The 17,999-nt window shown below is 38.2% G+C and overlaps 1 protein-coding gene across 1 annotated transcript; it reads left to right on the forward strand.

The window, feature by feature from the left end:
* Positions 1 to 4,407: 4,407 nt before the first annotated feature.
* LOC120268610 lies at positions 4,408 to 6,349 on the forward strand. Its single transcript, XM_039275935.1, has 3 exons — positions 4,408 to 4,755; positions 4,924 to 5,604; positions 5,813 to 6,349. Exons 1-3 carry the CDS (start codon positions 4,408 to 4,410, stop codon positions 6,347 to 6,349), a joined length of 1,566 nt encoding a protein of 521 aa, XP_039131869.1.
* Positions 6,350 to 17,999: the final 11,650 nt, after the last annotated feature.

Consider the following 17,999-nt stretch of genomic DNA (forward strand, 5'->3'; position numbering starts at 1 on the left):
CTTTATCTAAAATGTGTTGCTAAAGTCAACCAGCAAGAGCATACCAGCTATGTAGCGTTACACTACAAGAAGAAACTTTTGTGGGGCAGAGATACTGAGGAGGCCATATCAAAAGGCAGACACTGGGCGAGGAGGATTTCAAGTTCCCCAGGGCACTGCTCACTCTTGGGAGTTCGAGGAAGGCTTATGGGAGGCTACATCTCAATCGAAGTCGAGAAAATGTTGAAGAAGTTGTGGGCTACGGTATCATCAAGTGACGAAGGCTTGGGGAGCGATGAGACCCAAAGCAAAAAGCCAAGAAGAATAGATCCAAGAACAAGAAAAAGCAACGAGGAAGCCAGTGAGGCTGCTACAATTCCATTATAAGAAAGTCGATTATTGAGGAATATAACTTGACTCCTTGGAAGATGCTCTGACAAAAGGAAAGAGCCCTAATTTACATTAGGTGATTACTTTCCCTAATAAGGAGTTAAAGACTGCTCTCGAGACTTGGACGGCAGAATCTCATGGTAGAAGACCCACTATGGATTTACGAGACTTGTGGAGTTATTACACACCATGCTCGCAGAGAAGAAGCGTGGGATGATTTTGCAGTGATGAAAGATGAACTTGAGCTACCCACTATTCGGGATGAGGATGATTACGTACCTGAGCAGTGATATATATGAAGTCAACATGGGAGACCGTATGTGAGTCAAAAAGGAAAAAGAAACAAGATTTCAAAGAAAGGGTTCAAATGGCGAATGTGAATTGCAGGAAGCTTCAACACAATCTTATCAAGCATACCAGCATTATCCAAAGGAGAAATCAAGAAGAACACCTAAAAATAAAATGCTTAGAAAGGCGATGCCATACGAAGAGATTTCATCCTTCATCAAAGAGGTGACATATGACCTCACTCATCGAAAGCCACATTTTCCAGATAGTGATGCCCCTTGGAATGAGTCTGGGATAATGGAACTTGTGAATCTTTCTTTTTGTCAAGAGGAGACACAACCTCAACATAGTGAAGATCGAAGAGTTTACGTGGAGGAAGGAAGAGCACCTCATCTTCTAAGCAATGTAAGAGATGGGAGCTTCTCCATAAGAAGAGATAAAATTCAAGAATTATTTCAGAAGATGGTGGAGGAAGGGTTATTGCTTCTAAAAGAGGAAAGGGATGCTACTACAAATATAAAAAATCATCCTAAGTATTGTCCTTTTCATCATTTGATAGGGCATACACTGAAAGATTGTAATGGTTTCAAGAGCTGGTTACATAAAGTACTCAAGTCAGGTGCCATAAACCTACCTGAGGAGTATTTTGAGATGTCAAGTACATGTTATGCCTTGACCATCAAAGAAAGGCATGATAATGGGTGCATCTGCCAAGATGAGGAAGGAGAGCCTCGAATGATTAACAACGTGCAAATGCTTCTCGAGCAAGCACGTGGCACTAAAGATAAAGGGAAAGAGAAAGTGATTGATGTCAATGAAGATATCGTGCAACCACGCAAGACTTCTACTTTGAAGACACAAGACTATAATATCACTGCCCATTTGAAAAAAATTCCAGCTCAACTAAGTGTTTTTGATGCGCTGATGATGTCACAGGAGCTCAGAGACACATTGATCCATGTCTTGCAAAACCCAGAAGAGTATCAAGCTTATTTTGCTGAAGCCCATATGATAGAAGCTCTTTACGCATTTGGTTCTCTGGCGATAAATTTCTCAGAGAAGGACTTGTTGTTGGGGACAAAGGAGCACAATAGACCCTTATATGTTACAGGGTCTTGTGATGAGACAAGAGTCAAAAGAATCCTCATTGATCCAGGCTCATCAGTAAATCTAATGACACTAAAGACTTTGCATGCCCTGGCATTGGAGACATATCACCTATCAGCTGAAAAGATTGTTGTCCAAGGCTTTAACCAACATAGTCAAAAAGCCCTTGGGTCAATTACTCTCCCTTTTAAGATTGGGAAGCTAACATTAGATGTGAAGTTTCATGTTATCAACACTAATGCTTACTATAGAGCATTGTTGGGAAGGCCATGGCTACATGAAAATTATGTGGTTCCTTCCACTTTGCACCAATGTTTGAAGTATATAAAAGATGATGATGTATGCTGCATAGATGGGGAAATTCAACTATTTGGTGTGCATGAAATCAACTATGAGGATGCACGGTATTTTGTGGATACACAAAAAGGGGGCAAGCTTTCTGCAACCAAAGATGATGCTCTCAAGAAAGTTACTAAAACTACCAAGCTCACTCAGAAGAAGGTTTTATTTTTGCCTTTGAAACCGCATTTTGGAAGTCCCACAAGGTCTTCAGAAGAAGAACAAGATCATACAGACATACAAATTGCTCACTCAATTACTTGTCGTCACAAGAGGAGCCGGCATTTTGGAAGTGATGGTTCTGACGGAGAAGAAATTTCATTCCTACCAATTAAAAAAGAAGATGATGATGATGAAGTTCCGGTTAAAAGCTCTCTGTATGTTACAAGAATACCGGAGGGCCTTTACAAAGCCCTGGATGAGTTGCATGTTAGCTCAGTAGAGCGGCTCATTACCTTCTATGTGCCTTCTCGCCATCAAGAGGAGAGAGGGATTCTCTTCTATAAGTCTGATCCTAATAAATCTGATGATGAAGATATTTTGATGAACAGACCGATGGAAGATGAAGAACCTTGTCCTTTGAGGATTCCAAACTACTATCCTCCTAAGCTAAGAAAGTTGATAAAGCAAGCTGGAATTAGTTTAAAGCATTCGAAAGACAGGCATATTCTCTTTGAGAGGCTTTGGTATCCTTTCAAGATTGTTATGCAAGGCCAAGGCTTGAGTAAGAAGGATCTTGGGTTTCAAGATGAGCAAGTATGTGAATGTCGCATGGTGTCAGCTATTGAAGGGTCGGGTACAAGAGATGAAGATCCAGCTGAACAAGTATTAGATTATCACATCGTGAAAGATATAAAATTGAAGGATGCATCCCCTGAGCTTGAAGATGGAGGGCAAGCTACAATTGATGAGTTGGTGGAAATCAACTTGAGAAGTGAGGATGATCCTAAACCCACTTTCTTAAGTGCACAACTAGCTCAAGAAGAGAAAGAAGCCATTCAAAAGCATTCTTGTGGGAGTATATTGATTTAGTTTTCTCATGGAGCTATAAAGGAGATGCTTGGGGCTTGACACGAAAGTGGCAGATGCACAAGCTCGCCATTGACATAAGTTTTCCACCAGTAAAACAAACACTAAGAAAGATGAAGTTTGATCTGGAGGAAAGCGTCATTGAAGAAACCAAGAAAAGTGGCGAAAGTGGTTTCATAAGGGAAGAAAAGTACCCTAATTGTATCGCCAGCATAGTTCCTATCAAGAAGAAGAATGGGCAAATTCGAATATGTGTGGACTTTAGGGACTTAAACAAAGCATGTCCCAAAGATGATTTTCCACTACCTATTATGAAGATCATGATTGATAACACTTCCTCTTATGAGATGTTTTCTTTCATGGATGGTTTCTCTGGGTACAACCAAATCAAGATGGACCCGGAGGATGAAAAAAGCATCTCTAGATTACGGATACCAATAGGCATTCTTGCTACAAAGTTATGCCGTTTGGACTAAAGAATCTTGAGGGCGACATATCAAAAGAGCCATGACGAAAATTTTTGATGATTTGATTCACTGAGTCGTGGAGTGCTATGTAGACGATTTGGTGGTGAAGACACAATCAAGAGATCGACACCTCAATGACTTGAGAACGGTGTTCGATTGCATTAGAAAATATAACTTGAAGATGAACCCTATGAAATGTGCATTTGGGGTATTGTCTGGAAAATTCCTTGGATTCATCGTGAGGCACCCAGGAATAGAGATTGATCCCTCCAAAACTAAGGCGATCTTAGAAATGCCACCTCAAAAAACATTGAAGCAGCTGAGGTCCTTCCAAGGATGTCTCACTAATATCCGAAGATTCATCGCCAATCTTTCGGGCAGGTGCCATCCGTTCTCAAAACTGGTGAAAAAAGATGCTCCTTTTAAGTGGGGCGATGAATGCCAAACTGCTTTTGAAGAAATCAAGCGCTACTTACTGAATCCCCCAGTGTTAGCGGCACAAGTTGCAGGAAAGCCATTGATTTTATACACAACAGCCTTGGACGGATCCCTTAGAGCTCTACTAGCCCAAGAGAATGAAGAAGGGAGGGAGAATGCCCTATACTACCTTAGTAGAATGTTGGTGGGTGCTGAAAATAAATATACACCAATAGAGAAGCACTGTCTCTCCTTGGTGTTTGCAGTAAAGAAGCTTCGGCATTATTTGCTCTCACATAAAGTTATTCTTATCTCAAGAATAGACCCACTCAAGTACTTGATGACCAGACCACTACTTATAGGAAGATTAGCGAAATGGGCATTGATACTAATGGAGTTTGACATAACTTATACTCCACAAAAAGCAATCAAAGGTCAAGCATTGGCAGATTTTCTTGCTGTGCATCCTTTGCCCGATGAATCTCCCTTGAGATGTGATCTCCCAGATGAAGAGACTTTGGCAATTGAAGAGGGAAAACAATGTTGGCAAATGTACTTCGATGGAGCTTCTTCTATCCAACCAGCTGTTAGACCTAAAATTCCTCAAGTTAGAGCTGGTATTGGACTCATCTTCATTTCTCCTGAAGGTGGGATCCTGAGATACTCTCTTTCTTTGTTAAAGCCATGTACTAATAATGAAGCAGAATATGAAGCTCTTATTGATGGATTTGAGCTAGCAGTCAGTATGGGGGTTTAAAGCTTGCATATATATGGCAATTCACAACTCATTATAAATCAAGTTGAAGGAAGTTTCAAGACTTATAAGAAAAAACTCCTTCAGTATCACCAGAGAGTTATTGAATTATTGAAGCAAATTCCTGATGTTAAGCTGGAGTGAGTTTCCAAGTCGATTAATGGAAAAGCAAATAGTTTAGCCAAATTGGCAAAAGAGTTGGCTGATCCAGATCAAGAGGAGATCCAAGTCACCATTCGAAACAGGCGAGTGCTGAGCTCATGCTTTGATGAAGAATTAGAAAAAACGAAGCTCAGAAAAGAAGAAATTCTGACAGTGGTTGACGATGATTGGAGAGAGCCTTTCATTAAATACTTGAAGTATGGCGAACTCCCAGATGAAAAGTCTCTAGCTACGCAGTTAAAGAAAAGGGCGATGAGGTTTACCCTTGTTAATGATGTTCTCTATCGAAGATCATATGATCAACTCCTGCTAAGATGTCTCTCGAAGGAGGAGTCTGAAGAAGTCATGCATGAAGTCCATTTTGGTATTTTTAGAGCTCACCAGTCAGGACCAAAGATGCGTTTGAAGATCAAGCATATTGGATGCTATTGGCCAAGCATGATTAACGATTGCCTACAATATGCAAGACGGTGTAAATTGTGCCAAGCTCATGGGGATTTCATCCATCAACATCCCAACCCCTTACACCCTACAATATCTTCATGGCCTTTCAAGATGTGGGGGACTGATGTGATATGCCCTATTGAGCCTCCATCATCAAGAGGGCATCTCTTTATATTAGTTGCCACTGATTATTTTTCACGATGGGCAGAAGCCATTCCTTTAAAGGAAGTAAAGGCAGAAAACATCATCAAATTCTTCAAAGACCATGTGCTATATAAATTTGGAACACCTCGAAGGATCATCTCTGACAACGGGCGAGCATTCAAAAGTTTCACGGTTGGAAGGCTTGCTCAGCATCATGTATTCCTCTATATATAATGCCAGAGCAAATGGTCTTGTCGAAGCATTCAATAAAACATTATCCAAATTGTTGAAGAAAGCAGTTTTGAAAAGTCAAAGGGATTGGCACGAAAGGCTTCCTGAAATTTTATGGGCATACCGGACAACATATCGAACACCAACTCAATCAACACCATACTCGTTGGTTTTTAGTACAGAAGCTGTCCTACCACTTGAAGTTCAGATTCCATCTCTAAGGATTGCTTTACAAAATGAACTTACAAATGAAGATAGAGTTCGCTTGCATTTGGATGAACATGATGCTCTGGATGAAGGAAGGTTAGAAGCCCAACATAATCTTGAAGTCTACAAAGCAAGGATGGCTCGAGCTTACAATAAGATGGCTCACATTCGAACTTTCGAGAAAGGGGAGATGGTATGGGTGTTAAGAAGACCGATCATCACCAACAAGCATCCTGGGGGCAAGTTCAAGTCAAATTGGGAAGGCCCGTACATTATAGAGGTCGTCTACGAAGGTGGATCTTATCATCTAGTCGACGCCGATGGAAGGAGACCTATGTCACCCATCAATACGCGTTTTTTGAAAAAAATATTATCCATGATGTACATGTAATGCATGATATGGAAATGCTAGAGAAGAAGCAGACAAAAACAAAAACAAACAAAAAGACAGAAAAATAAAAACAAAAACAAGATTAAGAGAAAAAGGGGAAGAACTTGTGTTTGCCTATGACGGAATGTCCAGTGCTCTTGTTTGAGCAGGTTGGTCAAGCATGGTATATGCTTCTCGAGGCAAATTACGAGTTCTATTATCTTGTTTCTCTTTTTTCATTTGAATAAAAGCACGTTGTAGAAGGAAAATTTGTGTTTGTCTATGATGGAACGTCCAGTGCTCTTGTTTGAGCAGATTGGTCAAAGCATGATAGATGCTTCTTGAGGCAAAACACAAATTCCATCTTGTTGTTTTCTTTATCAAGTTGAAAAAAGATATGATTCTATGAATTTTGAAATGATTCTAGCAAATCTTATAAAAAAGCTATAAGATCAGGTAGGGAAAGAACAAAAAACACAAAAACAAAAACAAAAACAAAAAACAAAAAAAAATCAAGGAAATGAGGGATTTTGATAGGCAAAAATCTGCAATTTTTCGTACAAATGCTATTTTGATCAAGTAGCTCATCGGGTATCTAAATCAGCTCTGATCGTCATGAAATTTTAACTACATTATAAAAACATGACAATAGTTAATGTGAACGGTTGAAATTAAATTTGGAGTTCTGATGATTTTTAAAGAATTCTATACTTCAAGCTTAGATTTAGAAAATTTGTTCTCAAACAACCAGAGTTGATCAAAGCTTAATCGGACTATGATAACTTCCCTGATTAATCTAAAAATTTTATTGAAGCTTTGAGACATCATGATGTTTCCTGTGAACGGTCTTCATTATATTTTTATATTGGAAAATTTCAAAACAAAATTGTGACTCAACATGTGAACTCCATTGATAATCATCATGGAAATTACTTGTCATCAAGTTGACGATCGATTCATTAAACATTTTCAGATCTTTTTGGAAGTATTTTTACGTGCTCATGACGTGTTCGTATTTAATATGAATGGTGGAGATTGAGCTTGAGGTCCATTTACCTCTCATAGAAATTCATAAGTTCAAATCAAATTTTGTTAAATACTGCGGTCTCCATTGTTGACTTTTAAGTTGATGATCGGGTGATCCAATCTTTCTTGGTACTTATGAAGTTTTTTATCTACACTCATAGATTATTTTTCTTTGAGTTGGATGGTCAAAATTATGTTTGGAGTTTAGTACATTCATGAAAAAGTAAAAATAAAAAATAAAATAAAGGGCAAAAGTGGTCGACAAGAAGATTTTTTATTATTAAGGAAAAAAGTTGAGAAGACATGAGCTGCACCAAGTTAAAGTTGAATTAATAAAAATAGCTATGGCCTAAAACTAAGCTATGGAAGTAAGCTAAGCTAGATTAAAAAAAAAAAGATAAAAAATAAGCTAAGCCTAAAGTTGAGCTTTCACTCTTTCAAAGTTGGCAAGAGCCTCCTTAGATGACAATGAGGGTTGTGATTTGTCGCCGTCACCTCCAAGTGCTTCAATTTGTTGATGAATATCATCGAGGGACTTGTTCACTTCTTCAATGGGAGGAGTATCATATAAGAGACTCATCCCTGAGGAGATGATTTGTTCTTTTTCTTCTTCTAGGGCTCTCAATTCTTGCAATTTCTTTCTTATTTGTATGAGCTCCATATTAGCCTCATCCATATGTTGGGACATTGTTGCAAGGGACAATTTGGTCTTCTTTAACCTTTCTTCTTTCACCACCAATTCCTTTTTTTTTTGCAAAGTTTAAGTCACTTTCTCCATTATTTGTGTCATGGGCAAGTTTAGCCATATCAAGTACTTCATATATATTGTCTCTTATGATTGAGATGTCAGCACCATGTGCCATCAAGTTCTTGTACAATTTTGTGGTTTCATCGCTCAAAGATTCATGTTCATGAGGGCGCGATGACTTCACCTTTTCAATGAGCTTATTTACCCAAAAAAGACTCCAAGCCTGTGTCTTTTCTCACAAGTTGAGGAAGAGATGAGCTCATAGATGCAACCTCTATAGCTTTTGGATTAGATTCGTCCTTTGCATGTTGAGGAGAAGGGATGACTTGTGGTAACTTTGAGGCTTCTTTTGAGAAAGGGCTTTCCATTGGAGGATTAGCATCAAGGATGGGCGTGTAGTTGTCATCATATGCAAAGTCGGAAGACAAAAGAGTCATGTCTGGGAGGGGTTCATCTTTGGGGAAGAAGCTTCATGGGGACATGCAATAAAAGGGAATAATGGGTTAGAGTGACAATTGAGAAGAGGAAGGTTTGTTGAGTGACATACCTATTGGGTTGGATTCCGTTTGGAGACGCTTCAAGCTTGATCTTCTTCATGTTCACTTATGTTGGGAATGTCACCTAAGTACACACACATATTTAATAGGCTCATAATATGAGAGTTTGAGATCTACTCAATGGAGAGTTTGAGATCTACTCAAAGATGAGATTTGAAATCAATTAAAAAAAAGAGGAGAGTTTGAGATCTACTCAAAGGAGAGTTTGAGATCAACTCAAAGATGAGATTTGAAATCAATTCAGAGGAGAGTTTGAGATCTACTCAAAGATGAGAGTTGAAATCAATCCAAAGGGAGAGTTTGAGATCTACTCAAAGTAGAGTTTGAGATCTACTCAAAGACAAGATTTGAAATCAATTAAAAAAAAAGGAGGGTTTGAGATGTAAAAAAATAAATTAATGAATAATTGTGAAATAAATTAACAAAATAAATAAATAAATAAATAATAAAATAAAAATTACACACAAAGTACGAACCTTGAGGTGGCAATTGATGAGGTTCATGTAAAGGCACCGAATGAGTTCGTGATGATGAAGTGGTTCGAGCCCTTTTAGGAGAAATTCTTGATTCCTCCGGTAAGGGCATAAGGGGGCGCAGAAGTTCCGACTTGATCTTTTCCCAACTGGATGTCATAGCTACTTCGCTTTCTTTTTCCGGGAGGAGTCTCCTTTTCAATTGGGGCTTTGTCTTAAAGAATTTGTGCCAATCAACTTTGTTCATTAAGGAGAGTATAAATCGACTTCAAAGTTGTATGTACCCTAACTGACTAGAAGTGTGCATACAAGTATAGAAGTTGTCCTTCACGCTTGTGAGACGGGATATAGAATTGTGCTCCTGTTTTTCTCCTACTATGGTGGTGCCAATAGCCTACCAAGAGGTCGGTAGTTTTGGGATGTTTTGATTCCTGGATCTCTGTGGGAAATCCTTGGTCATAGCCAAATTGCCTGGCGAATCGGTGAGGGTTGTATTGCTGAGCATGAAGGGTATTGCCTAGACGTAGAGGAAGGATACTCTGTCGAAGTGAACCGAAGTACTCTGTTTTGGCCGTCCCCAACTTATTGTCGTTGTTTGGTTCTTTATGATCTTTCTACCAACCCTCATTTTTGAAATCGGAACAAGTAAACGGGTGCCACTTCAAATATTCTACCATCCTCAATATGTTGCATGCTCTTTTAAGAGTGAAGGTGGAAGCTTTTACACCTGATATGTAAGCCAAGCTTGGAATTTCTCGCAACCCATTTATATTTCTGATATGATCATCTAGCTTGTTGAGTCAAGAATAGGTTCCTTCAAAGTGTGCGTCGATCCTGCCATAAAAGAAATGACACGGTAAATAGACTGACACGGTAAGTTTGCATTCATCTGAATGCATGTGGTATGGGATGAGCTTCATCCCCTACAAACTTACCTTTTCCATGCGACTCTTTAAAGAAGAACTCTACCCATAAGGAAAAAGGGACCTTTTTAGTCTTTCCTGAAGCATAAAAGTGAATCCATTGATATATTTTAAGCAAATCTCGCAAAGTGGTAGAGTAAGTGTCCTTAGAATAAAGATCTTTGTTCGGTGGGACATATACTTCATAAAGATCCCCTATGATTGGCAATCCCCAATGCGTCTCAGATCCCATAAAGAAATCCCAATTTCCCCGAAAGAGGTGATGAACGTGTTGGTGTTTGGACACCATGCTTCGATAAGTCCCTTTACGACTGATGCGTCAAAATTATATGTTCCGGTAGAAACTGCAACTGCCCCAAGAATACCGACTTGCTTAAGTGCCTCTGATGATTTCTTTATAACTTTGAATGCCCATTATTCATAACCTGCTAGATGGGAAGCATATTTGTGGAAATGAATTCGCTCGTTCCATACAAAAGTTGTGGGATCGGCATTGACCTGGTAGCCAAGTGTATTTAAGTTGAGATTCATCGCAATGGACTCGCATGGATTTAATAATATCACTTGGTTTTCCCCGTAACTCTCGAAGCCGTTTGGTGTGAGTTTCCCAAGGTCATGGAACGCCTTTGGTGTACTAGTCCATTCTTTGAAGTCGCTTCCATTGTACCAAATTGGCTTTCCTAACTTCTTAGACTTGATGGAGTAATGTCATGGGATTGATAGTCCGTCGGGAGCTTTACCACGATCATCATATGGTCCATAATGGGGTTCTACCAATTTGTCTTTGGTGGTGGGAGCCATTTAAAAACTCAAAAAGAGGGGAAGAGAAAAATAATTAATGGTAAATATTGGCTTATCATTCAAAAACAGGGATTATTATTAATAAAATAATTATTAAAAAAAAAGAGAGAAAAGAAAGGAGTTCTGATAACTCTCAAGGAAAGTTTGTATAATTAAAGCAAGCTACCCATAATTTTTTTTTTCTTAAAAAAATATAAAATAAAACAAAAAAGGGACGGCTTTTATTGCAAATTATTGAATCAATGGGAATATTCAAAGAGAATTGGCATGCTATTTATGGGATGAGTTGGTATATAATCATGATTTCAAGAAAAAGAAGACTAGGAAAAGGTGGGGTCTTATGCATGGAGCTATTTAGGAGTTCTTGTTGCATGAAAAAAAAAAAGAAAGGGAAATTCTATAAAAGAAAATACAAGGGAAGCCATACATGGAGTGAGAATTTTGGTTAAAAAAAAAAAAAAGAAGATGATGAGGAGAAAGAGCTTCTGAATTATGCAAGGCAAAAAAAAAATCATCCATTATAGGAAAAAGGGAGAGATTATTACCTCAAGTGGGTTAAGAGCTTTTGGAAATTTAAAAGCACTTGTACCTTCCTCCCTCAACTATGGTGTGTGAGGAAGCTACAAGGGGGGCACTTGTTTATATAGAAAATTTTCATTCCTAATCCCATTAGGAAATTGGTATTCTACTTTGAATTAAAATCAAACAAAAAAAAAGGATAAATAAAAAATAATAATAATGATGAATCATATTCTCCTACTTCAAATAGGAACAAAAAAAAGGGAACAAGAAGAGAGACTAAATAAATAAATAAATAGAAAAAAAGGAGAAAGGAAAAAATACAGAGAGTTTTGAAGAAAAGTGAGAAGGAAAAAGAAGAAGAGAAAGAGAGGCAGAAAATAAGGAGGTCGGAGAAGGTTGATCTGTAAGAGAAGAGGTACTACAATTTTCTTTTTAAAAAAAATGGATAAAGAAATAATAAACATTTGCATGATTAACATGATGCTTCCTTGCCTCTACATGCACCGGGCCAACCTTTTTAATGATGATGTTTATTTTTTTTTTCTTTGAAATTGTGTGCATGTCATGCACATTCCATGCCTATGATGTTCCTTTCATGCAATAAAAAGAAAAATGCAATGGGTCCCGCCACTTTGTGATTCTCTCATGCATTAAGAAAAAAAATACAATGGGTCCCACCTTTTAATGATGTTTTTCTGGAAATCGAATGCATGTCATGCATGTATATGCTGTCCATGATCCATCTCTCATGCATTAAGGAAAAAAATGCAATGGGTCCCACCATTTTGTGATTTTCTCATGCATTTAAAAAAAAAAAGCATGTGCATGCATCTTCTTTCCTTCTCTCTCTCTCGTGTTTGTTCTTCTCTTCTCTTCCTCGTGTTCTCTCCCCGGGCTCTCTTTCTCTCTTTCCATCTTTGCACCTCGATCTTCAATTGGGCCGGTGGTGCTCGCCGGATCGGTTTCATGGTGCTCGCCGTCATGGGCCAGAGTCCAGCTATCAACATCGCTGAGAAAGTCTTCCCGATCTCCATCTACAACCGCACCGCCGCCAAGGCCGACGAGACCATCGTCTGTGGTGTTTACAAGGGTTTTTATTCTCTCTCTTTAGTCACGACTACTGGGCGGATTCGTCCTCTTTCTCGATGTAGGTCCTCTAGTTCGAGTCTTCAGCTGCCGCGAGCTCGAGATAACGATGTCCAGCTTCTCAGATAAGACCATGGTAGCTATATCACAGTCTACAGGTTGTGTTCGGCGATGGCTATCATTTGGTCGTAAAGCGCTTTTCTCGCCGAGTTGTTCACGCGTAGGCCTGCTGTAATGACGAGGTGGGGAACAAGATCCGGGTCCTCTCTCATCTCTAAAGCCCGTTGCTTGGTCCCTAATCTCCTCGTTGATGAACTTTTGATGGCCGCTCGTGGTTGAGCATCTCAAAATCACTCATCTTCTCTAATGACGCCAAACCATCTGATGCTCCCTCGGCTGAAGAAGCTGGCCATCCGGACGTTGATGTGTAGAGGAACAAATTTCTATTGTGAGGGAGATATAAAATTAATAAAAGGATTTCTATAAGATCTTGGGTTCAAAGAGGAGTTGCACAGTTGAAGATGTCCGCAAGGCTTATAAGAAGATATCTCTAAAGATCCACCCAAAAAACCAATGGCCAGATGAAGCATTTAAAGCTGTTTCTAAGGCTTTTCTAATGTCTCAGCAATGAAGATACCCGGAAGGGAAATGATCTTGTGGGTTCAAAGGAGCAAAATTATGGTGTTGCCAGACCTGCTGTTTGGAATTACAATAATGGATATAATGGATTTTATGAGGCTGATTTTGATGCAGATGAGATATTTAGGAACTTTTCCTTTGGTGGAGAGCCAATGCAAACTTCCTTTTAGGACATTTTAGTTTAGAATTGGTGGCATGGATAGACACACTGCTAACGGGATACAGTGTTTTTGGTGGTGATGGTTCACAGAAGCTTAGGAAGTGGTAAAAGCTTGGACGGGCATGGGATTGGAAGTGTCCTTTGAGTTTGTCCATTGATCACATTGAAGGATTGATTGGCTCCAGAGAGGTGATCTCCTTGCAAAGTTTTTTTATCATGGTTAGAAAACTTTAGACATGCTCCTTTCAAAATCAGTTTAGGCCATGTACCCTATTTTGCTATGTTCCTATGTTTGACTTATTTTAGAATGATGATATTTTGTTTTGAAAAGAGATATATGGAGTAGAAGTTTATTGGTGACGGGGCATTTTGTTAAAAAAATGATGAAAAAAAAGATAAAAAAATGATGAAAGGAGAGTAAAAGGAAGATGGAAAAAAATGAAGGGTGAGTTGAGAGAGAAGAAAAAATATGGAAAAATGGAAGGGTGAGTTAAAAAAGATGAGAAAGAAAAAATTTGAAAAAAGGATATGGAAGGGTGAGTAAAATAGGATATGGAAGGGCGAGTAAAATAAGAGAAGAAAGGAAAAATATGGAAAAATGAAAGGATGAGTTAAAAGAAAAAAAAAGAGGGTAAAAAATGAGAAAAAAAAGTAAAGGATGAATTTGAGTGGGGGTATTTTGGTAATTTTATTTTGCAAGGCCTCCTATAGAAAAAATCCTATGAAATTTCTCTCATTCCACTTTGAAGTTTGACTTTCTTGGGGTAACGAGAATTTCTATGAAATTTCTCTCTTCCCACCTTGAAGTTTGACTTTTTTGGGGTAACGAGAATTTCTATGAAATGTTTCTCATTCCACCTTGAAGTCTTGACTTTCTTGGGGTAACGAGGAATGTTCTATAAATTTCTCTCATTCCACCTTGAAGTTTTGACTTTCTTGGGGTAACGAGAAATTTTCTATGAAATTTCTCTCATTCCATCTTGAAGTCTTGACTTTCTCAGGGTAACGAGAAATTTTCCTGATTTATCTCATTCCACCTTGAAGTTTTGACTTTCTTGGGGTAACGAGAAACTTTTTCATAATTTCTCTAATTCCAGCTTGAAGTCTTGGCACTCTTGGGGTAAAGAGAAATTTTTCATAAAAAAATCAATCCCTCTCTTCAAGCTCACTTTGAGGTCTTTTGACACTCATTGAAGTAAAAAAGTGGAATGAAAAGAAGAATGAAAAAAATTACTTGAAGTAAAAAGAAGAGTAAAAAAAAAGAAGAGAAGAAAATATGAAAAGTTCACAAAAACAATATCTCTCATCAACATTCATAAAAAAAGAGAAGAGTTGACAAAGATTTCTTGAAACTCACTTGGAGGCCTTTTGACACCCGTTGGAGTGAGAAGAGGTGAAAATGAAAAGTGCAAAAAGGAAAAACAAAAAAAGATCTTTTCTTGAAATGAAAGGAAGAAGAAAAGTGAAAATTTCACAGAAAGAGAAAAAATGATGATGAATGAAAAGAAATGATGAATGAAAATTTTCACAAAAAGAAGAAAAAATGTTTCTTGTAAACACTCATTGAAAAAGTTGAGTTGGCAAAGATTTTCCTAAGGCCATTATGAGGTCTCCTTCGTGAAAATGAAATAGAGAACTCAATTGGTGGCTTAACAAATGAAAATCAAGCTCATAATTATCGCTTAAAAAATCCATTTTTTTAAAAGAAAAGTAAAATATGTCAAGTCAATGACCTAACCATGTTGAGGGTCATAACTTAACAAAAAATCTAATGGTCAAAGCTCAAAAGCATTGAAGAGTCCAGACCTAAATGCACCATGAAAAAGACAAATGCAACTCTAAAGTTTCAAGACACCAAGAAGTCAAGGACTTGAGGAGTTTCACAAGTCAAGGAGCTATAGATTTTACAAGCGCAAAGAGCCAAAGTCTTTAGCGATAAAAGAAGCAAAAGTGATCAAGTAGGCAACTCATAAATGTAGAGTGGTCGCTGCTTGAAATAAGTGATATGTCAAGACACAAACCTATATAAAAAAAAGTAAATCGAGGAGGGCCACACCCACAGAGCCAAAAGGGTTGTTTGACATACTTTTAGTGAAGGAGCTAAGAGCACCAGCCAAGCAAAAAAAAAAGTTGAAGAGCATGATAGAAATAGCTCTTTCAAAAAAAAAATCTCTTGTTAAGCTCTTTTAGAGAATAGCTCTCTTACTTTTGTCTATGATCATGTGTTTACATGCATCTTTGAAATTAATAAAAAAATTATTATGTTTACTCAGTTAGTTCTCATTCACACTTGTTTCTTAATCGGAGGTTCTTATGACATTGTCGGTGGTAATTAATATTAGGGGCTTGCCCCTAATAGGAGTCATGAACCCGTAATCATCTGAAATATAAAAAAAAAAAATTTAGAATTTGATTTGTGATTCATGCTTTTCAACCGGTCATAATCCTAATTAAAGGCCGGGTGGAAAGAAAGGACCCCACAAAAAGAAATGCCAATAAAACTTGTGCTACCTCAAAAGAAGTGTTTGTTTAATGTCACGAGTTTGAAGTACTTGTGTGGTCATCATGAAGGTTCATGAAATCGAATCCTCCCATGGCCACCTGAAATAGAAGTACAAGAATAGGGAATTAACTTTTCATTCAGTTCGATCTCACCAAGACTTCATGATGTAGAAGTCATTGATGTTGGAGGTAAGATAGGTGGCTTTTCCTCTTTGTGATGACTTGTTTCCACCATTTCTTTGCACAAGGCAGCTTCCCCTTAGAGCGTTCCAATTCTAGAGTAAGTGTAACAAAGACTTCTTGACAATAATTCTCGTTTACCACTTCATCCGGGGATTCATCCTTTAGTAAGTCTGATAGTTCATCCTTCATCTAAATCTCCTGCACAAAATCAGAAATAATATCATCAATAGCATCCATATAATAACAAGTGTCCTCAAATTCATTTGACTGCCTCATGGTGTCTAGAAGCTTCAACACTACTTTTTCATCTCCCACTCTTAAGACCATCCGGCCATCTTTCACATCTATCAAAGCTTGAGATGTGCTCAAGAATGGTCTCCCAAGGATTAAAGGAACCTTCACTTTATCTTCCAAGTCCAAGATCACAAAGTCCACCAGAAAAATGAAATTGTCTACCTTCACCAAAACTTCCTCGATGATTCCCCTCGGGTGTCGTGTGGACCTGTCGGTGAGCTGTAGTGTCATCTTAGTCGGCTTTAGCTCTCCAAGCCTAAATTTCTAAAAAACTTTGTAAGGTATGAGGTTGATACTTGCCCTAAGATGGTGAGTGCCTTATTATTAACAAATTCCCCAATAGTGCAAGGGATGATGAATCCCTCTAGATCCTTCTTCTTCTTCAGGAGTTTGTTGGTGAGAATGGCTGAACATTCCTTGCTAAGTGTTACACTGGGCACTTCTTCTAGCTTTCTCTTATTAGTGGGAAACTCCTTAAGAAACTTTGCATAATGAGGCATTTGATCAAGTACCTCTGCAAATGGAACATTGATGTGCAAAGTCTCGAACATTTCCAAAAACTTCTTGAATTTCTCATCTTGCTAGTTCTTCTTGACCTTGGCAGGGTAAGATAGCTTAAGTTGATACTCTGGGATGGTAGTCTCACCCTTACCCTTATCCTTTGTCTCTTTATCAACCTCAATAACTAAGGGTTTTTGCCTAAAATTTTCTGCATCTTTTTTTATGTTCAGCAGCCTTGTTTCTTGATTCTTGGACTTGAGGAGGAGATAGTTCCTTGCCACTCCTCAATGTGATAGCCTTGAGGGACTCCCTAAGGTTGACTTCGGTTTGCTCGGTAAAGACCCTTAAGGTTGTTCAGTGAGAGTTTTGGCAATTTGTGTCACTTGGTTCTCTAGGTTGTCCAATGAGGCTTGTTGATTCCTCATCATCTCCTCATGGCCCGAAAAGCATACATCATTTGCTTGGATGGACCGTGCAAGTAGTGTTTCAAGAGAATGTCCCTTTCCATCTTGATAGGGTTATCAAGAAAACTAAGGTTGGGTACGCCATGGTTACCCTTGTATTTCTTACCCGCATCTAGCATCTGTTTGGTTACCACATTTAGCCCGTTGTAGACAATTTGGATTGGCATCCATTCCACAATTCCATGTTGAGGCACTTCCTCAACATGTCTTGATATCTCTCCCATGTATCATAAAGAGTCTTGGACTCCAGCTTCTTGTAGGAAGAGATGACACTTCTCAATTTGGTGATCTTGGCCAGTGGAAAATATCAAGTGAGGAACTTCTCTGGCAACTGTGACGAGGTAGTGATAGATCCGTACAGTAACCTTGAACATATCACAAATACCTAGAAAGTTTTCAAGTGGGCATAAGGATCATCATCTTGAACCATATTAAATTAACACATATGTTGTACCATTTATATAAAATTTTGCTTCAACTCAAAGTTATTCACATAAATTAGAGGGTGAACAATGCTAGAACCAGATCTTTCCAAATTTGGTCTTGCATAATCTAAAATACTTCTCTGGTTTTCGGCCATTAGTGCTTCTTAATCTACCTCAACATTGATTTCAACTGACCCTGTATCTCTTAAATTAATTGTCCTCAATCTCCTATATAAAGTGTGTTCAATGTCATTGTTGGGATTAGCCAATGGAGAAGCACTTCCTCGGGTCATTCAAAGTCACCTACATAAAAATTAAACAAAAATAAAAGAATAAGATATAGACAAAGATAATAAAATGACTAGAT

The sequence above is a fragment of the Dioscorea cayenensis genome, chromosome 9 (genome assembly GCF_009730915.1).
Source record: "Dioscorea cayenensis subsp. rotundata cultivar TDr96_F1 chromosome 9, TDr96_F1_v2_PseudoChromosome.rev07_lg8_w22 25.fasta, whole genome shotgun sequence".
In the NCBI taxonomy this organism is placed as follows: domain Eukaryota; kingdom Viridiplantae; phylum Streptophyta; class Magnoliopsida; order Dioscoreales; family Dioscoreaceae; genus Dioscorea; species Dioscorea cayenensis.